A 26,036-nucleotide genomic window follows, 5' to 3' on the forward strand; every position below is an offset into this window, starting at 1 on the left:
CTATTACTCTTCTTTTGCTGTTTGTTCTTAAATTTATATTAAACTTAAGTATTTTAATATAATTTAAATATTTTAATATACATTTAAGAACAAACAGCAAAAGAAGAGTAACAGCTGAAATGGGCATACAATGGTCCTAGAAACATCATAAAAATGTGTGTGTTTTTAATGTAGCCAGGGAGGAAAGTGTCATAGTATAGAAATTTTATAAGCCTGAACCTGTATATGTGTTTCATTAACGAGCTGCCATTGTGCACAGATGTGAGAATGCTGAATCACTCTGGAGCTGATGCAATGACTTGAAACCAGGAGAAGACCAGGTGCAAAAGGATGAAGTCACCTGCATTCTGATTGGACTGAACAAAGCCATGTACATGTATATAAGTGGACTGTGTCTTTGCTTCTCTTTCTTCCTCCACTATCACTTGCTGCCATGCATGCTGCCAGATTGTATAGAGTTCCTGTCTTGCTGTTCAGATGCCTGCCTGTATATAACTGTAAATACTTGTAAATACAACCGTCTTGCAACACAAGAAGAACTGGTAAAGTGTCTTCAATAACTCTGCGTATTTCTACTGTCGCCAAATTCCGTAACAGAAAGAAAGAGTAATTAGTTCCTGCTACTCATTAAAATTGAAAAGGAATGTGTTGCTGTTGCTTTTTACCTTATATGGATTGCTGCACATGCTGTTATTTGCAAAAAGGTGATGTATAAATATGGTAGATGGGTAGAATAGATAGACAGATCAATAAACTGATACTATTGTATGATGACACCTTTAAAGCAATGAGGTGCTAACCAGTATGTGGGTGAAAGTGGAAAGTACAAATGGCTACCCAACAGGAATAATAGATCCCACAACAGAGTTAAAGACACACAAACCCTTCCCTATGAAAGACCCAGATGCCAACTTTTCTCCTCTGTCTTCCCTGGAAACACTATTACAAGAGAGAAAGATGTCACATACAACTTCAAGGGTTCATATATGTCTGATCATTTCCCAGTGGCAATCAGAAGACAAGCAGGCCAGTCTCTGCACACTGTTGATGCTACGTCTAAGGATTCCTACACAAAATGGAGGGGGGAGATTACATCACTACTCTTTCCCCACTGCTGTGCCACATGCATTTTTAAAAGACTGTTGGAAAAGGAATCCATCCTTATCTTCCAGCTACATGGTAGGCACACAAGAGAGGGAATAGACAGATCCCTTTTTAATTGATTAATAAAATAAATTAAAAGGGGCCTGTGCACTGCCCCCATTTAGGAAGGATGAGGTCTGCCTCTTATGTACGTATTGTATGCCGTCAAGTTGATTCCAACTTATGGTGACCTTTTCCAGAGTTTTTCAGATAGAGAATACACAGAAATGGTTTACCAATCCCTTCTCCTGAGGGTGCCCTGGGATGGTACATCTTGCCCAAGGCTACATAGGCTGGCTCTTCTCTCAGGAGGCAGAGTAAGGAATCAAACTCCCAACCTCTGGCTCTGCAGCCAGATACCTAAACTACTGAGCTATCTCTTACTCTCTTGTAAACATTCCTTGTCCAGTTTGTCCAGCACACTAGATGCGACAAAGACAAATTAAAAGAGAAACGTTAAAATAAGACGATCAAGAAGTAGAAAAGCAACCAAAAAAGCAGTAGAATAGCTGCCAGCAGAGAAGGAGGATAAAAAGGTCAGATTTAACGTAGGCAAGAGCTAAGTTTTTCGAACCGATGCAACATCTTTTTGGTAGTGCTCAAAATATTCGGGGAAAACGTGACGGGAACCTGTACGAAATCTACATATCTCCACTCAACATTTCCATCACTACCAGTTTTTGACAAAGCATGCCCTCCTCTTTTGTTTTCTAAAAACTGTAGCTAAGGCAGCCATAGAAAGAAAATTAAGTGGGATTTCTCTGCACCAAGAATTTGAAAATAGCCTTCTTGTGTTTTTAGGAACATGAGAAACTGGAACAGCTGATCCAGCTTCTCATACAGGAGGGGTGTGAATAGTCTCTAATGGTAGCCAGGAAGATGGGCTTCTCTGGACAGGATGCTCAAAGTTAAGAGCTAGTGTTGAATGGGACAGCAGCAGGCACAGAGCAAACTTTGTTTCCGCCCCCACCTCCGCCTTTTTCTGAAGCAAAAAATTCAAGACAGAGAAAGAGACAGCTGGGGAAATGCAGAAAGGTGGCTGAGTTCTCCTGTTTGATTGACAGGCGTCTGTGTCCAATCCCAGGCTCCTGCATCCCACGCTCTTTGCTCCATCCAGAACTGGATGCTCACTCTTTTTTTGTTAATGAAAGCTCTTCCTACTCACCCTCTTCACTCCTTTGGGACTTGAAAGCAGTTTCGAGGGAGGGGCACCAGTTTGGGTGAGGGGCTGTAGTTATCCATCGAGTGCATTCTCTTCACCAATCAGTACAGCTCTTGGCTTGCCGAGCAGCCAATGGAATTCCTAAAGCATCATGTCTAATTCATGTGTTGCCTTTCTTTTTCACAGAGTGGAATTCTATTTTTTAATAGAAAGTGCCCACTTTTGAGGTGGGATTTTTTTTTTCTATGAAGGAAAATCAAGTATTCTCTTGATGTGTGGAGGAACATCTGGAATTTCAAGTGTTCTCCTTAGGGGGAAAAATTGCTTCTGCCATTGACGGCTTGCAGCAAAAAGATTCTACACCAACAAGGGAAGTATTTTGTATGGGATTTTTAAAAAATAGATCAAGGTAAGCTTTAGATTTATGCAATATGTCACTAAAGAAACAGTGTCTGGGGTTGGATGTACTAGATAAGCTACAACAACTCAAAAAAAAAAAGTGGGAGGTGGCAGGCAATGTCTTGAAGGATTTTACTCCCTGTTTGTGTGTGTGTGTGTGTTTGTGTGTGAAATGCATATTTTTTACTTCAGGTTTTACTGCATTTCTGGTCTGTATCAAACCTACAAAATCAAAACAGATTTGTTGTTACAGACTGTTTGGAGATGAAGGAAGGGGTTAAACACCCCATGCTGCAGAACAGATCTGGCTGTTGTGGTATGTCGATTGTATCTTGGTCCAAGCCTACCTTGGTATGAGTATCGGGTTGTGCTGGAATTCAGATGAGAAGTGCCATAGCTCCTGGGATGGTTCAGTAGAAAAGTGGTTTCAGAGGGTATATGACGAGACAGTCACTGTATAACTGATTTTCACTTGTGTGTAAGGCTATACCAATATGTATATTTGTATGCCTGTTAGTGGAACAGTTTTTTCCATCAATGTGCTAACTCTTAAGGCTTTACTTGAATGTGTGTATGTGTATATATGTTTGCCTTAACAACTGTGATGCAGCTGTTCTTTGCACTAGGTATGTATTTCACTAGCTTTTATACATTTGTATGTTGCCATTTTATGCTCAGAACTGTGAGCTTTTGGCATCTGTGTGTGTGTGTGTGTGAGAGAGAGAGAGAGAGATGCTGCAGCTCTAGCCATGTGACAGTTGCTTTGTGTGTATGTATGTCTCAAATTATAGGTTGTGTATTACGTTTCTTGCTTCTTTGTGTATGTGGCAGATCATTAATGTGTTGCGTTATGTGACAGTGTTGGCATGCGTTTTTTCCAGTTGTCTATTTTACTGGGATTATATATTAACAGCTTTTAAAAGATCAATTCCTATCATATTCACACATCAGGATTGCTCCTTCTTATCCCTAAACTCTCTCCCCCCACACTCACATGCTCTCTCTCTCTCTCACACACACACACACACACACAGAGAGAGAGAGAGAGAGAGAGGAAAGGAGGGAGAGGGAGAGAAAGAAAGAAAGAGAGAGGGAGAGGGAGAGGGAGGGAGAGAGAGAGAATGAAGACGATATAAACTGACTCTTTTCATATTTAACTGGCTGCATCCCCCCCCCCCAAATGTGCTTCCCCAGGGCTGCCGCACTGCACTACAACCTAACTGTAATAGAGCAGTAGATCCAGAAGAAAACAGGTGCCAGGTGTAAGTTTGGGATGGGCAGATCACAACTGTGTCCTTGTGTACTCAGAAGTACTGGCCTCTATTTTCCTGAATGCATGTGTTCAGAAAGAATTGATTTTGCATACTTACGAGACTCAGCATGACCACATGTGCGTGATCAGATCAGGCATCTATACTCATTTGTCTCTATTTGTGTGTGACCAAGCATCAATGTGAACAAATATATATTACGTGTATATGAAAATGGGTTGGGTTGTACAGGACCACACATATAATGCAAATCTGATATATAGGAAGGAGGTATGTAGATGTGTATGTGTGAAGTGCTGGTAATGCTTGGAGGGAGGATGTCGTGAATGTGTGCATACAACTGAATGTGCTGATTTGTAGGCAGGGAAGGTGTGTGCGCGTGTGCATACAATGCGAACACAGGACCTCAGACATGGCAGCTTCTCCATCAGTTTCCAGTGGATCCATTGCAGACGATGTGTGGAGGCCCTGCCTACTCACAGGTGTTGGCTGGTGGAATCGTACACATGGAGGGAGGGAGGATTGTCATCGGAACAAGATATCTGGGAGCACTCCAGGTTCTCTGTGATGGGAGGGTACATATGAGGGAGGGAGGGAGGGATGCAAGGAAGTGGGACAGAATCTAAGAGGACGCAAAAGGAAGCCAAAGTAAAGTGTAACAGAGAAATTTTAAAAGGAAAAATGAAATGAGCTAGCTAACTAATGGAGACGAAAGAATAAGGAAGGTTTGGGGAGGAAGGCTGACAGACAATATATATCTGTGTTTCTTAATAACATATGTCCTTCCTCCAGCCCCACACATACTCTTAGAGTGCCAAAGCTAGGTAAAGCTCCGAAACCTTCAGTCCGCCCCTCATTGGGTTTCTTGAGTCCCCCTGGTGGTATTGCCCCAGGGAAGGCTGTGCTTGTGAGGGAAGGATGGCGATAAGGGGGAGGAGGGAATGGACTCCGCAGTTTCCATGGCAATGTTGCTATGGAAACAACAAGGCTGCCTGGATCCTGTCAGATGAATGAGGACCAGTTACAGGGGGAAGAAGGGGAGAAAAGAAGGTCGAGGAGAAGGGCTTATTAGGGACCAGAAGTGCTTAAGATACTGCCATAGTCTGGCCTTCAGAGGGAAATAACCTATAAGAGATGGTTCCTCTCATTTAGACTATACTTCTGTATCAGTAGCTTTTCTGGGAGAGGTGAAGCCCATGAGTTTAGGGGTTGGGTGAGTTTCAGTGACTTCTAGAGCTTGAGTCTAGGACTCTGACTGGTGGTAAGATTGCATAGTGGGTAGGGCATACAAACATGGAGTCAAACATTTGACCGTTCCTGACAGTGCAGTCATTCTGAGTAACTCATCACACTTTGGGGGTTATGCATTTCAGTGTTAGCTGTTCTGACAAGAGAAAAATGTTGGGTGGAAATTGGTAGTCCTGAGGGATACATTCTATCCATGGCAGCCATTTTAGAAGCATAGACTTCGGAGTCAAATGGCCAATAGCATGCATAAAGTATTATGGGTTGTTTATTGATTGGCAGTATCTCCACTTTGATTGTAATGCTTTCCAAATTTATTTATTATTTAATGAATGTAAATTTACCTCACCTTTCTCCTTTAAAAGGACCCAAGTGACCTACATTATTAAAAGACAATATTTAAAGCCAAAAACAGTAAGTATGCAAATACTAGAAAGAGTCAAATATCACACTACAACGCAGAAAACAAAAGCAACACTAGCATATGTCTATTCTCCTCTACCTTAGGTGATATGGTGTCATTATATATGAGGAACTGGATTAGAGGTCAATATTTGCTAGGCAGTTATAGATTCATCAAGTACTTATGTCATCATCTTCTTATGCCATTCCATTGACCACTTTCTTGCAGAGATGATGCTTGGAAGAGAGATTTGTGGGAAGTTGTAACTCTTGAGAGTAACAGTTTCTGCCAGCATGTGTATAGTTTTTTTTAGCCATTATAGTAGTAAAGATTTAAGGGTAATTGTTCTGACATGGACTCTCTTTGAGAGGCATGCTTAGAGCAATTTGTAGGAAATTTTGTTCTGTAAAGAAGACCTGAAATTAGGATTGACTGAATTGGTATAATAAGTAGATTAATTAACTAGTTCCAATTAATTAATAAATAGAAGCACATTTTAATCATTGTAACTGTAAGTTGCGTATAGTTCTTTATTCTGTAAAGCTGTATTGGTTCTGGTGTTTTATAGTAATTAGAGAATTAAAAAGGAAATGTATAAAAAAATTCCACTAATAAGGAATGAAAAGTCTTTGTTTATCAAATAATATATTTGGCTTTCTTCATTTTCTAAAAAAATGAAGCACACTAAATATTCCTAATAGATTAATATATTCAAATTAATGTACTGCAATTATGAATTCATTAAAAACATATGATTAATGGTCTAAAATATTTAAGCTTGACAAATTACTGAATATAGGAGAGAAATTAGCCATTTTGAATTTATATGTTAAAGGGATTATTGGGGCAGTACCTGATTCATAATAGTTGATAGTAGAGACTTGTAGGAAGCTATCAACTGATGTTCTGGCATATTAGGCAATTTTCTGGCTGTTTGTCAATATCCATTATAAATGTGTTTTAGTATCCTGCCACCCTATACACAGATGAGCTAAGCAGATAGAGCAGCATCCCAAAGAATAATAGTTATGGCAAATGATTTTCTACAGTATTAACAACACAATTCTATGCATGTATTACCGAGAAGTAAACCCCACTGCATTCAATGAAGCGTGCATGTAGTTATAAAAATACCGACTAATTCATACATATGAACAGTGCTCTTTGTCCTTGCTTGGAGCGCAAGGCAATGGAGACTTCTCCATCTCATAATCCACTTGTTTAAAGTAGTTCCTTACATGTTTTTAGTAAGTCTTGCCACAGTACTGCAACCCTCCCCCCCCCCCCATTAAGGTTTTTAGCAGCATAGCGATTTGGCTATCACAACACAATTTGCATACAGGAATGACCCAGTTCAATTCAAGTATTTATGTGCGCATATGTCTGTAGAGATTGGCTATTGTCCGAAGTCCTTGGCCAAATAAAGGGCAGATGGATGACGACTGCATTTTTTCTTTCCTTGCCAAATAACAAGGAAAGAGCATAGTTTTGAAATTTCACACTAATGTTAAGGAAACGGCACACATTAAATATATAATCATATTGCTTAACATAAATTATAAATCACTTAATATCTTCTTATGGCGATCTAAGCATATTTGCAGCTGCAGTGGAATTGCAGTATATACATTAGCGTTCACGAGTACTAAAACAGTGATTGATTATTAATCCAGATTCGTTTACACTGAAATCAAGGGTGTGATTTGTGTATGTCTTTGTTCATAATATAAGCCAGTAAATTTGCACTGTTTCTCACCAAACCAACTCTGCTCACTTATGTCTATCTCTCTGGAGGTGGAAGCTAAAAAAAAACTTTACAAATACAAACCCCCTCCCAAATAATTAATCTATCTGCCAACATATACTGTAACTAAATTGGCCTGCAAAAATATGCTTTAAAATTACTTTCATGAACTATCCTGGTTGCTTGTGGGCAGTTTTGACTTGCCATAGGCAGTCAGCTGAGTAGCTTTTTACAGGCCTCGGTTAAACAACTCCCCACCCCCATAACGCGTCTCAGGAATCCCTTATATAAAGAAGAAAGGAATGTTCTCTCTCAATTTCTCATTTGAATAACTCTGATTTTTCAAACAGATGGAGAGGAAACGATAGGCACCTGCTCAGTGAAGGAAAGGCACACAGTGAACTGCACAAAGGCAAACACATGTTTCCACGGACACACGCACATGGAGAGCACATGGCTATACAGGCGAGGAAAAGAAGACGGGAGTTAAGCAACAATCATATATTAAGAAAGACAGGGAATTTGTATATAAGCGAAGAAAAAAAATCCCTGCAATGGGTCATAACCCCAAGCATCCATATAATCATATTGACAGAGGAACATTTTATTGCACATCTTGTAAATGCCTGTGGAGTTGTAGAGCGAGATTCAATACAAATTGTATACCCTTTGTAAATACATCAGAACTTATGCATAACATGACAAAGGTCATTGCCAAATAAGCAAACATTTCACCATCTTTTTCTCACACATGCACAGACTTCTATCCTCACAGGCACTGAACAGACTGTTATGAACAGGAGCTGCGAAACCCCCTACACAGTCTAGCTCAGCGGTCTTAGAAATTTGCATGGCTGTCATCACAGTGCAAGGAACAAAATGCAATCAATGTTGGGGAGACAGGAAAAGTTGATTTAAGTCATTTTTCCAGAATCATAAACATTCAGTTTTTAAGCCGTTATGCTTGGGGATTGTTCAAAATTAGGTCACTTATATTAACAGAAATGGAAGTACGGTAACTATGGACAGGGTAGTGTGGATGGCATCAGGAATGGGTCCAGGGCATTCAGAAGTCCCACGTAAGAGACTGTAGGTGCCCCCCCTAGTCTGTGAGGGTCAAATGTGGCTCAAGATGTACAGTCCAAAGGAATTCCTGTGATTTATTTCACACTGGTGATCCCCCAATCCTACACATATCAGTCTCCATTTTTAAAATTATCTCATAGTCCTTTGCATGTGGATTCTGGAACTTGGTAAACTCTCTGTTCGCACTATGTGACAAGCAGAGAAAATAAGGTCCCCTGCTTAACATTTCTTCAGATAATAGAAGCCCACCATGTTTGAGATGCAATATTGGGATTTATTTATTTTTATGCGAAGTACGAGAACGTCTACAGGCTTGCTTAGTGCCCAAATGTGCTGATATAAAAAACTTAACAAAACTGCTAAATTGCCATATAACGTCTTTTAAGCATGTCTCAGAGAAGATGCATTCTCTTTTGTGGCAGTTAGAGGATGCTTCTTTTAAGATGATAACTTGCTGCAACAGTAATTATGGTCCCCCCCCACACACTTTAAAAGTGTTGTAAGACAGGTTAGTTTTACCTTACTGACAATTACAATAGCAATTATGCTCTGTATGAAGAGTAATCATGTAAAGGTGTCTAGCTCAGTGGTGGAGTATGTGCTTTCTATGAAGAACATCCCGCAGTAATATTGCAGCACTTCCAGATGGAACTGAGATTAAGGAAGAATTTTATTTGAAACTCTATAAAGTGGCTGCTGGTGTAGGCAATACAGAGAAAACAGGCCAGCAATCTGTCTGGGTGTAAGGCCATTTCTTATCTTCCTAACCATAAACTGAGGACCCATACAACATGGCCCTCAACAACATCTGCAGGTTTTATTTCTTCCACCACTGCAAAATATTCATTTGCCCCCAAAACTGCAACTCCTGCAGGCCACAGAAGTGACAATTCTCCACTAACGCAAGGCACAGAATTGCTTTAGAGGAGAATTACAGTTCTAGATTTAAAAAAAAACATTTTTAGTGGTATGCTTCCTATAGCTTACCATAAAGTGTGTCATGGGGGTTTCAAACTGCCTGCTTGACCCATCATGGTTGGTGCCTGGTTAAAGAGCATGTAGGATGGAGCTACTAAACATGTTATTAGGATGATGGAGTGATTCTGAGTTCGAATCCCCACTAGACATAAGAGTTAATGAAAATTAAAAAGATGGAAATTATTTAAAATGTTTTAGAAATCTTTAATGTATAAAGTTATATAGATTTAGGCTGCAAACTTATACTGTACATGTTTGTCTACACGTAAGCCCTACGAAGACAGCTAGTGTGGTGCAGTAAATAGTGTGTTAGACTAGGAGTCAGGAGACATTCCTGCTTGGCCATGGAAACCCATGGGGATGGTGGGGGTGGTAGCAATAAATCACTTCTTAAATATGTTACACAGTCATACCTTGACAACCCTCCTTAGGGCTGCCATAACTTGAAGGTGACTAGGTGACATATTCAGTATAAAATCCCAACCAGCTATAATGAGACATACTTAGTAAATATAGTATGTATGTATGTATGTATGTATGTATGTATGTATGTATGTATGTATGTATGTATGTATGTATGTATGTATGTATGTATGTATGTACGTATGTACGTATGTACGTATGTACGTATGTATGTATGTATGTAAAATATTTTACTCTGTCTTCTTAAATGTACTCAGGGTGGCTTACATTATTAAAAGACAATATAAAAGCTAACAAAAGTGAGCAGACAAATAACAAAAAGTGCCAAACAAATACTGTGCAAAAAAACATAAGCAGCACTAAAACGTATTCTTGAAGGGTTTCACAGCCGGGATCTGATGGTTGTTGTGGGCTTTTCAGGGTCTTTGGCCGTGTTCTGAAGGTTGTTCTTCCTGACGTTTCGCCAGTCTCTGTGGCCGGCATTCAGAGGGCTGGAGTAGGAACTCTGCATGGAACAGAGCATGGACAGATTTCATACTCCAGTCCTCTGAAGATGCCGGCCACAGAGACTGGCGAAACGTCAGGAAGAACAACCTTCAGAACACGGCCAAAGAGCCCGAAAAACCCACAACAACCAACACTAAAACTTATTCAAAGAAATAAGGTACAACAAATCATTTTAAAAATGCCACTTGGGCACCCTGTCACTCAGGGAAAGTTTGCAAGATAAAAATCTTGCAGAACGACAACAAAGAGAACGCCACCTGGTCTCTTGTGGGAGGGAGTTCCAAAGTCTGGGAGCAGTCACAGAGAAGGCTCTCTACCGCCTCACCACCAAATGTATCTGTAAAGCTGAGGACTGAAAGAAAGGCCTCTCTTGATTATCTTAACTCTCAAACAGGCCCATAAAGGGAGATAGTTTGGGCCCATCATTAACCACAGTTAGCCAGTCAGTGTGACTTCTGTAGTGGGTGTTGCCTAGCCTATCTTTGAAATAATTTTTTCTTATTAGTAGTTTCTTGCAGCGTACTGCATGTAGGGCTGCCCTTGAAGACTGTGTCAAACTCAGAAACTACCATCTCAGTTATACCAAAAACACATTGTATTCTGTCTGGCTCTTTCTGGCTATGACGGATTAAAAAAAAAAAAAAACCTGGTATTTCTTTTACATTTGATGGCATGGTTTGTAGTACTATCTAGGCCAAGCTAGATGTTCAAATGAATTCAACTAATGTTAAGCATTGGCAGTCCCTCACGGGTGCTAAGAAGCTGAACTGCCAGACAGGTGAAATATTCACAGAATCATGCCCTGGGTGGTTACAGAAGGGAACTTGAGGTTTCATTTCACCCTCTCATGGCCCATCCCTTTTTTTATGCTGGTAGGTACCTGACAGGCTAGACAAATCCCCTTGAACCATGTCAGATCACGTTGAATTCTGAGAGCATGAGATGAAGCTGCATTCCGCCGCACACACAATCACATATACATACAGTCCCTGCCATAGGCCTCTTACCTTGATCACCACATATTCCAATTGCACGGCAATGTGTCACTGCCCTAGGGTAAGCTCCTGAATGCTCTACCAAGGAGGTGGACAGAGAAAGTGAGCAGCAGCTACATAAAGAAGGCTCCAGGGCTCAACAGAAATGGGAGATGTTCATTGCACAGAGCAAGTTTGTGATGAGAGAGGAAGGGATGCATCATCAGCTCTCAGGGTTTTGAGTTGTCTAGGGGCTATCATATAGTATCGCGGGCAGGGGAGTTGGATCTTTCTCCTGACAAGTGCCCTGTATTTGTTTGCTTTCATTTGAGATTCCTCGCAGCAAAAGTAGCAAACGGGTGGATCTCGGGGAGTTCACACTGATTAGCACATCTAGCAACTGCGAAATGTAGTTCTCTTTCAATCCTTTCACAAAGCCCACCTCCTCCATAAACCAAAACAGCACACCCCTTTTTGATCTTTGGTGCAAAAATACATGGGGCAGCCACACACTGAATGCCATCTGCAGTTCTGGTCACTCAACCTTGGTTATGATATCAAAGCAAAAGGGTAGAGAGAAGGGCAAGAAAGTGAACAGATGAAAAAAAAATCTTGTAGGTTGCCCTTGCTTGGCATTCTTACGCTAGCTGGAAAATTTAATATCCTTGCAGACACTGGCCTGTCCTTACATTGTATTCTGCCTGGCTCTTTCTATTTAATTGGTTGGTTTGTGGAATTAGGGAAATGGTATCTTTTTCTTGTTCTTGTAAACCTCATGCAGTGAAATATCTTAGCCTGGTGCTGAGACAGGATTAAATTCTTTCTCCTCCCCAACAGCAATAGCAAGAACAACACTAAGACACCTTGAGCATAATACATAACAGTAATAGAACAAATATGTAAACAATTGATGTTGGAATTCTAGTGGATACCAGAGCTGAAGATAAAGAACTGGAAAAATTAAAGAAATACAGAGACCTGGCAATAGGAGTATGCAACTCACTTGTGGATGAAACAGATTTTCCATAGTCATCAGGGCATTGGGAACAATGCTGCAGAATTTTATAAAATTTCATAAAATATTATAATCAGATGCTGATTTCTGAAATAACACAATTAGAACTGCAAAAAAATGGCAATACAGTGGTGCCTCACAAAACGATGAATTCGCTAGATAGTGATATTTTTTTTGAGCAATGTTTTGCTTCCCAAAACAATTATTCCTATGGGCAATTTTCAATGGATGATGTTTAGGTCCTTGCCTCGCAAGACAGTTTTTTTCCCTAATCCTGTTTCACAAGACAGTTCCCCCCATTGGAATACATTAATTACATAAGACCTACTTTTTTATCCCCCAAAAGTATATGGTACCGGGACAAAAGTATATGCTGTTGGCTTTCCAGGGTCTGCCTCCTAGGAAAAAAACACCAGCATACCCTTTCTCACTTTTTGGGGGGTAAAAAAGCAGGTCTTTGCCAATGGGGCTATGGTTGCAAATTTAAATGATAGAAAATGGTAAAAATAACCAGAAACCAAGGATAAAGAGATTATTTTAAAAAATCATAAATGTAATCCTCTCATTAACATAAACTATGTAGCTGAGTTTCCCACATCTGGGGAAATCACAAGGATCAGTAACACACCCAAAGTACAATGGATGAGCCTCCCCTGGGAAAGCCATTTTTGTGACATGGTATTGTAACCGAGTGAGTGCCCATCTCTTGTCCCAGCTCCTACCAACCTAGCAGTTTGAAAGCATGCACATGCAACCTCAGTGGGAAGGTAATAGCAATCCATGTTTAAGTCACACTGGCCATGTGACCACTGATGACTATCTTCAGACAAACACTGGCTCTATGGCTTGGGAACAGAGATGAGCACTGCCTCCTAGAGTTGAACACAACAGGACAAAAATTGTCAAGGGGAGCCTTTACCTTTACATTTTATTTCCCCTACAAAGTATAAGTTGGAATGGCCCTTGCGGCTCCTACCCCATGCTATCCCCTAACCCCGCAAGGCATGGTGACCCCCTGGCTGCACCTCCCATTCAGTACAGGGCTGCACAGCTCCAGTCCTGCCGAAGCCAAGAGAGCTCCTCAGTATTTTGGGCTGCCCCGCAGGACCTCCATCAGGAGCTAAGTGTTCCTCCCACACCTTATGCTAATTGTGGGCAGAACACCTTGCATTAGTTAGGTGTTCCTCCCACAATCCTGTAGTGCACTGGTTCTTAACCTTGGGTTACTCAGGAGTTTTGGACTGCAACTCCCAGAAGCCTTCACCACCAGCTGTCCTGACTGGGGTTTCTGGGAGTTGCAGTTCAAAAGCATCCGAGTAACAAAGGTTGAGAACCACTGCTCTAGTGCATAGGTATTAGCATATGCTAATACCTGTGCACTAGAGGATTGTGGGAGGAACACCTAGCCCCTAATGGGGGTCCTGCAGGGCACCCCAAAACACTGAGGAGCTCTCTTGGCCTCTGGCAGGACTGGAGCTGTGCAGCCCTGTACTGAATCAGAGATACAGCCAGCGGGTCACCATGACTTGGAGGGTTAGGAGACAGAGTGGGGTAGGAGACACAAGAGTTATTCCAACTCATGCCTTGCAGCAAAAGTACTATGTCATAAAAATGGGTTTTTTAGGGGGAGGTTTATCCATTGTACTTTGGGTGTGCTGCTGGTCCCTATGATTTCCCTAAATGTGAGGAACTCAATTGCATAATGTGTTAATGGAAAATTATACTTATGATAAACCTGGTTGTTTTAAATCCTTTTCTATTTCTTGTCATCAGACCTATTTCAAAGGCAGTAAGTCCTGATGATGTTTCGTATTCCATTCTTTCACCTTTATTCTCTGTAGTAGAAGATCAGAGCGAATGGAGTTACCATTGTCAGGGGGCTGTTTTGACTCCTTTTATCCTCTTTTTATATTGCTGGAGCAAGAAAGAGGGATAAGGCCATCTGAGACCCCTTGAGTTTTCAAAGGCAGTGCAGGTGAGGGGATAGCTTTTCCCCAAGATGGTATGGGGAACTGTGTTTTGCAAGACGATGTCTTCTATGGGCAATTTTCATAAGACAGTGATTTTTCCCCCCAATTGGAACTCATTAAATAGATTTCAATGCATTCCAGTGGGGAACTGGGTTTCACAAGACCATGTTTTCGCAAGACAGCGATTTCAATGGAACGAATTAAAATTGTTTTACGAGGCACCACTGTATTAAGAATGGCATACAGTACATATTACACCAATATTTAACTGATACTTAGGGTTTTTTGGTTAAAACTTGTATCAGTAATTTAATATCTGTCAAAGGCTGTGATCTGACTTAATAATAACAACAACAACAATCATCATCATCATCATCATCATCATCATCATCATCATGATAATGATAATGATGATAATAACAACAACAACAACAACAACAACAACAACAACAACAACAATAATAATAATAATAATAATAATAATAATAATAATAATAATAATAATAATAATAATAATAATAATAATAATAATAATAATAATAATAATAATAATAATAATAATAATAATAATTTGTGTTAACAGCAAATGTCATCTCGGCCAAGAAAAAGATGAAACTGTATCACACACCATCTGCAAATGTCCAAAGACTGCACAGATTACAAAATTAGACACGATAGAGTGGTAAAATTAATGCACTGCTCATTATGCAAAAAAATATAACTTTCAAAATCCAAAAGCCCATGGGAACATCAGGTAGAGAAGGTGTCAGAAAATGAGGAAGTCAATATCTTTTGGGATTTCCAGATCCAAACTGACAGACACCTCAAACATAACACACCAGATATAGTAGTAATAGAATGAAGAAATGTCTGGATCATTGACATCGCAGTCCCAGGGGATGCCAGAGCTGAAAATAAAGAACTGGGAAAACTAACAAAATACAGAGATCTGGCAATCGAAACATCTCGCTTGTGGATGAAACACAACTCAATGGTTCCCGTAAGCATTGGGGCTTTGGGAACAATACTGTATAAGGAAATGTCACACAGTACTGTAAGCAGTTGCAGATCTCAGAAATCACACCATCAGAGCTACAAAAATGGCAATATTAGGAACAGCATACATACTGCGCCGATATTTAACAGATACTTAATTTTTTGGTTAAAACTTGTACCTGCTAATATATAATACCAATGTTTTTATAATTTTGATTGACTGTGCCTGGTGTTTTTGAACAACAACTACTACTTTTCTTCCTTCCACACTGATTATTTTTACAATTTCAAAGCCTGACTATCAGCTATAAAGATTTAATTTCACATCTAGTTTTGGATCACAGATAAACTATCTCATTTTCCTCCTACTTTCTGTCATATTTGGACAGAATCTGTTTTCCTTCTACACTGACAATCATAATGTCTGGTCTGGTTTGCTTCTGGGCTCTTTTGAGAACAGATAATTGATTTGAATCCTAGTAGTGTTTGTGGCAAACAAGGTTCTCAAAGTAGTGTTGGTAGAATTCTATCTTGAAGGAATGTTCTCTCTTCTTAGAAGCCCCCATGAGACATTTATCCTGCTTATTGCTAGAAGACAGCAGTGGTACTTCTTGTTCCATGTTCAAATGAGAAAACAGATTATTGTGTAGGAGAACAGTAGCTTTATGGCTAGCTTGAACTTAGGCAAGTGTGGAACTGGAGAGGGGGAAGGAAACAAAAAGTCAAAATAACAAATTTCAAGTGTCTGAATTTGGACCTAGGTTAACTCTGTATGGCTCAGGTCATTTAAACTGGGCAGTCAGTTTGGGGAGTATCCGTCAAGAGCAACAGATTGTTACTAATACTGTATAATTAATTGCTGCCTTTTCACCATTAGTGCAGAATGAGGTCAGGATTTTTTGTCACATGAAATTTACTGGGAGTTCTTGGGTCTGTCATAATCTCTCAACATGACCTACCTCAGAGTTACAATGATAAAGTAGAGAGAAGACATATGCATATCATCTTGAGGTCACTGAAGAAAAGGCAGAAGAAAAATCTAGCAAACAAATAAAACTAAATAAAATGCCATTGGTTTCTTTTTTTTTTTTTTCATTTCAGCATAACTCATTCAGGATGAAGGATTCACTGGCCAAAACCCTGTAGTTTAGTAAATTGCACTAGAGTAGGACTATTGAATCAATGGGGATTTAGTGAGCGTGATTTACTATGGTAAAATAGAATAGACTCATTTGAACCAATGGAACATACATTGGTTCCCCATTAACTCAAGGGGCCTGCTTTAATATGATTTACTACATGAAGCAACAAGATTTTGGCTGCTAATTCCACAGCTAACATCATCATAATTCATGTCCACTTTTCTCTTGCTTATCCTTCAGACTGTTTCATGTGGTGTATGTGGTTACCCACTCGGTTTATCCTTACAAACAATATTGTAAAGCAAGCCTGGCTAAGAAATTTTTGTTTTCATGAAGATTTAAACCTGCACCTGGTTATTTGCTCTATCTGCTATACCACATCATCCTGCCTACTGTTGTTTCCCAATGGCCAGAACTCCAGAAATACGGCTTCTGAGTGGAGGAAGAGAGCCAAGCATCTGAGAAGGTCCTCCTAGCTTAAAAGCCAGTGAGGTGTGAACGCACACAGTGCAAAGGACAACTTCATTCCATGTATAGCAGATGAACAGATTGGCAGGCGAACATTCCTTCAATGGTGGCAGTGGGATAGGGGGCTTCATCATTCCTCAGGACAGCAGGCTAGCTGAGGCACGCAGAAAGGGGTCTTTCCTCCAAAATGGCAGTTGTGAGACTGCCATTGGTGCCCCTCCCCAGTGTGTTCTGCCTCAGGCAGTTGCCGGAGGGCAAAAACAGTTGTTAGTGATAAGTCATCATGATTTAGAAGAAGAATGAAATAATCTGAGCCTTTCTTATCTCCTGGAATTTGCACATTAGCCTAAAAGGGCTGAAATCTAGCAGTAAGTCACAACTAGCGCAGGCTTATTGAATCAATAGGATTTATGGAAGAGTTCATTCACTAAATCCCCACAGATTCAATGGGCCTACTCTGGTTGCAACTTACAATTGGATTCCAGCCTATGTTTAGTGTGGGGAAATTTCCTGCAACATTTAGCAGTTGACCTTCAGGACTTCAGCAGAGGATTCCTTTGAAGTGTGATGTTGGAAACCTGAAAGACTGTCCGAGTCACCTCCCTCCAACATTAAAATATTTTCAGCTCTAATTGCAGGCTATCTGTAACATCTGCTTCTTCCCCTCACCTTTTCTAATGATAGGGCCAGCTCTGCATAGAATTTTTTGGGTCTGTAAGGAGCTCTGCAGAAAACGGATAAAGTGACTTCAGGAAGGAATCTTCTAACACTTCACCGACGGAAAGAGCAGGATGCTTGCTGCCATATTCCCATTCTAATAGCAATTATAATTGCCTTCCCCCACCACTATTACACAGCATGAAAGGATCTGCTCTGCCTGAACACTATATTTGTTTTCTCTGCAGTAACCCATCTCCGACCTCGTTAAAAGCCAAGAAACTGTTTGTTCTTATAATGAAAGATATATTTGATAAACATAATTGCCCTTGACTTGCTATCTATGATCCAAAATATACTTCAGCAGTGGCAAGGTGTGAAATGTCAGCCTGCGCATTGTATGGTGCTTTAGAGTCTATGTGCACACTTTCATACCCATGTGTACTAGGGACAGGATGAATCCATTCCCCACTCAGAGGTGTGACTTTGAGGGAACCTGGAAGATCAAATCTAAAGTGTGGCAAACCTGTTGCCTCACAATAATGCCACTTTAAGGTGCCATCTCTAAGAACAGTGGAAGAGCCAGTGTGGTATAGTGAACAGAAGGTTGGACTAGAACTCAAGAGATCTGGGTTCAAATACCTGCAAAGCCATGTAAACCACTCTTTGATAAATAGAGAGTGGTGCCTCGCATAGCGAGGTTAATCTGTTCCGGATTAACCTTCGCTATAGCGAAACATCGCTAAACGGAATTTAAAAAGCTATAGAAACGCATTGAACTTTGTTCAATGCGTTCCTATGGCTTTAAAACTCACCGTTAAGCGATGTTCCTCCATAGCGCCGCCATTTTCGCGTCCTCGGTAAGCGAGGGCAGGGCGCGAAAATGCGGTGCAGACCTTCCGGCGGCCATTTTGGAACCACCGATCAGCTGTTCTCCCCCGCTTCGTTATGCGATATTCGCTAGGCGAATCGCTTAGTGAATATCGCAAAGCGAAAAAACGCTATAGGGGCCATCGCTGAGCGAATGCTCCAGCGATGGCCCAGAGCCCCTCGTTAAGCGATTTCATCGCTCAGCGAGGCGCTCGTTAAGGCACCACTGGTAATTGGAATGTGTGGACAGACCTGGCCTTTCTGGTTAACTGCCTCCAAGTGGTGCCAGCAAGGTTAGTTCTGAGCCAGTTTGGTGCACTTGTTTTAAAGTTATTCTGCCATTTTAATTATACCTGTCCCCTCCCAATGCATATCTGAGTGGAACCACTTGAATAAAGGGGCAAGTGAGTTCAAGCACGTGGACTCATAACTTTTTTTGGTGCCACAGTCGAAACTAGCATAGGGCCCTACTGGACTCTGGGCTCACTGGGTTTGTTAGTATTAGGGCATTGGTTTAAGTGTCAAGGAATTGCTGTGTGTGTGTATCACTTGGTGAACAGGTAAATATCAGAGCAAGAAGCACTGGCAAACATATAAGTCTATATAAACATATAAGCAAGAGGAAGGGACTAAGAGAAGAGGAAGGGACCAAAAGAAGCTTCCCTTAGTCCCTTCCTCTTGATCTTAGCTTTTTGGTGTGCAGACATTAGACCCTTCATACAATTTGGAGCAAGGCAGGGAATTGAGCCCCAATGTCATAAATCATGAGCCTTCTCGTTGCACAAGCCTTGGCTGCAGTATTGGGACAAAGTCTGGAAAAAGACTTCACTTCCCAAGTCTTGTCTGTTCTTACTCTATGACATCACAAGAGCCTACCTCCTGGTCTCATTTGTGGATCCTGAAACTTCAAGAAAGGGGAAGCTGATGACTTGGCAACATAGTGGCCACCAGTTTTTTTTTGCCCAAAGATGTCATTTGCTAGCACTGGAGTTGCATTAGTAGGACTTTGGAGGTGGGCTGAAGGGAAGGCTAAAATTTAGGGATTTGGACCTGTGTGTCTCACATACAGTTTTGCCTTCTCCTTTCCCCTGGGAGTAGAACGCTCCAAAGAGACTTTATGAGTGAGCTCCTTGTCCTTTCCTCTACAATGGACAAGGAAGCCTTGAGTATTTGTAGTCTCAGTGCATCAGTCAGTTTTACTTGCAACAAATCAAGCTGAATGTGCATTAAAAGGGTGCAAAACAAGCATATCAGAAAGTGACCAAAGATACTTCATCTTTCTGTCTCAGTTTCTGATTTTAAACATAAGATTAGTTTGGTTTTTAAGATTCAAGTGAAATCCATGTTTTCAGGTGTACCACTTTAAAACTTCTTTGTCTACAGCTCCTAGAATCTGGAGAGAGGGGATTCTGGGTGCTATAGTCCAAAAATGAGTTTTTCTATGCTCTGCTGAGGTGGTTCCAGCCATTAATCCATTAGGTTGGTGCAGCCTATTCTCAGCAGAGACCTTTCCCACCACTAGCTACTTAATACTTTAATGAAATATGTTCAGGATTGGACCTAGGACCTTGTGCACTGCATGCTTTCTGCTAATGGTGTTTCCATTTATACACGCTTAGCTTGTCCCCAGAAACAAATGTTTTCTCCTGACTTTCTCAGCCCTATAGTGAAATATAGGGTTGGTATGGTCACATTCTTTTGTGTGAAACTGATAGCTTTTCACAAAATACTTTCTACTACTTTGGTTCTTAATCTTTGGTTCTGTATATGTTTTGGACTTCTGCTCCTAAAATTCTCAGGGAACCTGGAAGCAGCTTCCAGCTATTCTGGGAGCTGACGTTCAAAATATCCAGAGAACAAAAAATTGAGAATCATTGTCCTAGAAGTGCTCGAAGAAGTTTAAGTTCTTTGAGTTACAGAGCTTCTTAACTGTATCTCCCACAATTATTGGTGTTGACATGTATCGAAACACTAATTCTTCTCCTGCTTTTCTATCTGCTTATGTATGTCACTTGTTGTGATGCTGGCAAAATAATCCAGCAGTGCCCACAAATACCATGGCATTTGCTTCCCCCCTCTCCGAGCTATAGCTACGTAACTTTGCTTAGGAATACTGCTTCCCCTCACCATGCACACTTTTCTAAAGTATTTGGAGCATAATTCTCAGCAGACTCAGCAGAATTTATTTTCTGAGGTTTGGAGAAATACCCTTAGGAGGAAAGGCTGAAAAAGCAGTCTTTCCCTAGTGGCACCTTCTGGACACAGAGGACGACTCCTGCAGTCCTTAAGTGGCATGGATGGGAATTGTAACACAACACATCTGCAAAGCATCAGGTTGTGCTGGAGCATTGAACTTGCTCTAAACTTGCAGAGGGTGGTAGACTTGATAACCATTTATAAAACTAAACATATAAAATTATCCAGTGTGGAGAAACTGGAGGGTGGAGAAATAATTGTTTGTCCTTCCATAATATTAGAATTTGAGGTCAACCAGTAAAATGGAACGCTGGGTATGTAGTAGATTCAGAGAAACAAAAGAAAGTACTTCTTCATATAATGTGTAACTAACACGGAATTCTCAGGCTAAATATTTTCTGATGATCATGAACCCAGATCTTTTTTGAAGGTCAATTTCTAGAGCCTATGATTGTTAGCAGCAGCTGAGCTTGGAAGAGCTGCTTCTACATCTCCCAAAATCCCCCTTCCAACAGAACTATACTGACTGGGGTACATTGGGAACAGTCACCCCAAGAAAAATAAGTTTTCCAAGTTCTCCAGCTACCAGTCATGTTGTTTTGGTTAGGCATGCTGAAGCAGACTATCTCAGCTATCCCTTTGAAAATAGTTATGATGGACACCTGTAAGCCAAGGTAATGTACTTGTGAACATCAGGGTTCAGGGATATATGACAGGTCTGTTGCCTTTAAGCTCTGCTTATAGGCTTATTGGAAAAGAGCTGTTTAGCTGCTGTGTGGGTCTGGCACAAGGAATTTTTGTATTCTGAGACAAAGAGCAAAATGACAACACCTCCCCCGTTTCAGGTGTAGAAACCAACTGGAGTGCCAATGAATCCCACTTCAGTACTAGTGATAGATAGCATCCTTCTTAGTAGTAAGTTTGGAGAACCAGTTTAAAGGGCTGGATGGCCTAGGACATTGGGTCCTCCAACACAGGCAAGCAGCTGTAGGGGTTGCTGCTGACACTCACATCTGACAGCTTGAACCACTTGGTTCACTATGCCTAAAGATAGGGTTCGCCCTACCACTGTTGTGGGAAACAGGCTATAGAACCAATATGGACTTTTGTTCAGGCCCAATCAAGCTCTAATTCCTTTTCCTATGTTCTCCTTTTGTCTTCGCAGTGTTTCCTTGACGATCTCTTTTGTACGACTTTTAAATACCTGAACAAACTGTCTTGGCAAACGCTGCTGGAGGTTCCCGCCTCTCTTCCTCCCATCTGCCATGTACCAGCTGCTAACCGTCATGCTCTGCGCAGCCCTGGAAACCTTGGGCGGCCGCACAGCTTTGGCTGTCATTCAGGTACCGCACCACACAAACCAGAGCTGGGGATTGCCCTTTTTGTTTGCCCACCTGAAGCGCTTGACGTCATTGAATACCAATACTACCACCACCACCACCACAAGCACAAGCAGGGCCCGGCCCTCAGAAACATGCCAAGGCTACTACGATGTCATGGGGCAATATGATGCTGCATTCAACTGTACCACAGGGGGGTACCGTTTCTGCTGCGGCACGTGCCAGTATCGTTTCTGCTGTGATGATCGTTCCAGGAGGCTGGAACAAGGAAAATGTCGGGACAGCCCCCAGTGGTTCGCCACGACAGTCGCTGGCACAGCTACCAACGGGCCCGATGTGTCAAATGGGAACAAGCAACAGGGCAACAGCACTGTATATGTCATTTGCGGCGTCATTAGCTTCACCTTAGCCGTGGGAGTTGGAATCAAATTCTTCTTCAGCAAAGCTTCGAGGAGACCACATGGAAGAGAACTCAATGTGCCCAGGTAAAAAAAAAATGACCTGCAACGCAGGGGAAGACAATATTATGTTCTAGTTCTCAAACAGGGACCCAGTGGTGTCTCATTTGGTCCTAGGACTCAACTGGTTTGGATGGTATACTTTGTTTTCCTTTGAGCAGGTAAATCTGAAGCACTCCTGGTTAGAGTTTGGTACTGTATCCAGATTACTACCTCTTCTCCTGGTTTGCTAAATCCAGAGGTTGAAAAGGTTACTTTTTTTGGACTACAACTTCCAAAGTTCCCTGGCCAGTATGAGGACTCTAAACAAAGTAACTTTTCCAAGCAATGATGAGGTCCAGTATTGCAGGTGCATGCAGAAAATGTCGAAAGGGACCAAGAATGGGCAAATGGTGAGGTGCTGTGTCATAAAAACAGGGCTCGAAGCCAAGAGAGAGGACATGGTCCAAAAAAGTCAGAGCTGGAGTTGGATTGAAAGGCAAGGTTAGGTCAGCTCCAGTTGGTTACAGAACACCCCTGCCCTATTAAATGTAAACTAATCAGGGTGTCCAAATATTCATAACCATTTGAACTATGGAGTGTGGGAGAGGCTGGGAATTAGATCTCCCACATCATTTGGAGTCATGTGAGGCACTAGAAATCTCTTCCAACTGGCACAGTTGTAGGCTTTTTTGAAAAACCCAAATCAAACCCAAAGTTAACCAGTGTCGTGTTGGCGGGAGAAAAGACACAGTATTAGCTCTATTGCAGAACATCTGCGATGGTGAGGCTGATCGAGTAAGATCAGTGCTCTGCTTGAAATGAGCATTCGCCCTCAAAAACTACTCTGAAACATGTTCAAGGATTCCACAGCAGAGTCTAGCGGGTTTTGGCAGAAATTAAGTGCAGTGTGTAGAATGTGTTCCCTAAAGGGAGCAAGTTTGAAAAGCACCATCCACCTGGAACTGATGATTGACGTAGAACTATAGAGCTGGAGGAAATCTCACAGACGGTTGGTTCCCAACCTGGGACACTGTGCTTCCCTTGGAAGGGCAAGAAGACAACCAAGGTGGGGTTTGAGACTGCGAGTTATTCATAAACAAAACAAAACAAAAATAGTTGACAGATTTAATGCATTTTCATTGTTTATGTTTACTTGAATTTAACATTTCTCAAGAGGAACAATTTCTGCTTACTTTAAATTTATGATCATCTTCATTCAGTTTTTGTATTTATCCTAAATTCAAAACCATAGCTTGAATTGTTTATGTAAAGGGGCTGAAAAGAAGCAGCGGGAGGGTGTAAGAGTTTATCAGAAATAAAAAAAATGATGGTTTGGTGCTGAAAAGGTTGGGAACTGCTGGTCTAATGGTTCTCATCGTTTGGTCTGTAGATAAGTTGGATTTCAACTCTCAGAATCTTTCACTATCAGCCTATTGAGTGGAGTTTCTGGGATTTAAAGTCCAAAGATTTGGAGGGCAGAACGACTGATCTAAACCGAATCCTTTGCTCAATGCAGAAAGAGTAGAACTCGCTTACCCCAACAGATGGCTGTCTAGACTCTGATGGGAGACTTCCAGTGAAGGAGATTTGACCACACTTAATTGGTCCCAGAGGTGGACATATCTGTGTTTTTGGACTATAACCTCCAGAGTTCCCTAGACAACATGCTTCTTGGGGAATTCTGGGAATAGTCCAAAATCACAGACAGGCATACATCTGATTGAGTTTCCAAAGTGCTTTTACTATGAAGAAGTTACTCTCAGTGTTCAACCAAAATCTGTTTGCAACTTGGAGATGTTGTATTAAAAAGTAACCCCAATTAACCAAAATGCTGTTGCAGAATTACAGTGCTGAAAAAGCACGGACATAACTCCTAGCAGCAAATTGGCACTAACTAAAAACAAGTCACTGCTTAGATTCCTTCTCACGCACCAAGTGACCTCACTGGTGTGTCATAAGGAATGCAAGTGATGACTTAGAATCATAGAATAATTGAGTTGGAAGGGGTCTATAAGGCCATCAAGTCCAACCCCCTGCTCAGTGCAGGAATCCAAGTCAAAGCAGGTCTGACAGATGGTTGTCCAATTTTCTCTTGAATGCCTGTGGTGTTGGAGTGCTCACCACCTTCAGAGGTAATGGGTTCCATTGTCATACTGCTCCAACAGTTAAGACATTTTTTCTGATATTAAACCTAAATCTGGCTTCCTGTAGCTGGAGCCCATTATTATGTATCCTACACTCTGGTATGACTGAAAACATATCCTGCCCTTCCTCTATTAATAAGAAGCAACATGCCACTGCAAGTTATGCCTTTCTGTGAGCGCGGTGGTTCCTAACCTTTTTTTACTTGTGTACCCCTTGGCAGCCCATTTCCATAAATGTTACCCTTCATATCGGGGGGATGAGTCTATGGGGGATGCTCTACCCTGTCATCTTCAGGCTGCTTCTTCATATGCATGAGTACACCAGCAGCAGCAGCTAAAATCTATAAGGAATTTTGTCCTGTACAAACTGCTGTCATTAGGAAAGGAGCAGGTGGCACAACCCCCAGGGTTCGTGGCAGAACAAGAACGGATATCGCCTTGGAGCAAAAGTCAATTGGCTGGGTTCTCAGGTAGTGGGTGGGGAGAGAAGGAAGAAGTCAATGAGTTTCTCACTGCCCTGGATGTAAATAAGCTACTTACACTGTTGATGTATATGCCTTTCCCTTCACTATTCAATTTTTTCCATATGGTCCTAAATGCCCTGGTTCATACCCCTGGAGGTGCAAGTACCCCAGATTGGGAATCACTGTGCCTAGTATAACTACGCAACAGGATTTTGGTCACTTTTTGCTAACTTTGAGTTACAAAGACTAATGCTGTTATTTTTAAACACTTATGAAACTAGGACAAATATTAGACCTCTCCCTTTTTTTTTCATAATATATAAGGTTTGTTTCTTATTTCAGGAACAGCACTGTCCTTTTTTGCCATTTTTACTGATTTCTTTTTGTTAATTTGAAAACAAAAATCCTAACATGAATGTATTAATGCACTCTTAATGTACCACATTACAGTACTTACAAGTACCATGTTATGGGCAATGCATCGCCGCAATAAGTAATTTTAAAAGGCACAGTGCCTTTTAAAATAACAATTCCAGGTTCTGAATCTAGTCTCACATAATCTATGTCCATATTTGATCTGGATCTGCCCCTCCAGGAAGAAAACAGAAGAAGTTTTTGCACTGTTGCATGTCAAAGTCCTTTATGTTTTAGAAGAATATTATCATATCCACCCCCTGTCCTCTCTTCTCCAACATAAATGCCCCTACTTCCTTCGACATTTCTCTATAGCATCTGGTGGGTCGTTAATTCTCCTCAACCACCTTCATTGCCCCGTTTGGTTATAGTTTGCCCATATTCTTCTTAAAGTGTAGCATCCAGAAGTAGGCTCATTATCTGCAGATTCACTTATCTGCTGCTTGAAAATATTAAATTAAAAACCCCAGATATGCATATTTTACATATTTCATGGTGTATTCACCAGAACCGGCCACCAGAGGGTGACAGAGACCATGTTATGTATAGTGTTTGCTACTTCCACGTTTTTTGGCATGGGTGGGG

General features: G+C 41.2%; 1 protein-coding gene across 2 annotated transcripts in view; it reads left to right on the forward strand.

Annotated features, from left to right (window-relative positions):
* The first annotated feature begins 2,220 nt into the window (after positions 1–2,220).
* The window catches only part of SHISA7 (shisa family member 7), a 33,488-nt gene continuing 9,672 nt past the window's right edge, over positions 2,221–26,036 (forward strand). For both annotated transcript variants that reach the window (XM_020798791.3, XM_078377062.1), the window contains exons 1-2: positions 2,221–2,714; positions 21,815–22,474. In XM_020798791.3, coding sequence (XP_020654450.2) covers positions 21,915–22,474 — 560 coding nt within the window. In that variant the 5' untranslated portion in view covers positions 2,221–2,714; positions 21,815–21,914. The remainder of the gene's footprint in view (positions 2,715–21,814; positions 22,475–26,036) is intronic.

The sequence above is a fragment of the Pogona vitticeps genome, chromosome 6 (genome assembly GCF_051106095.1).
Source record: "Pogona vitticeps strain Pit_001003342236 chromosome 6, PviZW2.1, whole genome shotgun sequence".
Lineage (NCBI taxonomy): Eukaryota > Metazoa > Chordata > Lepidosauria > Squamata > Agamidae > Pogona > Pogona vitticeps.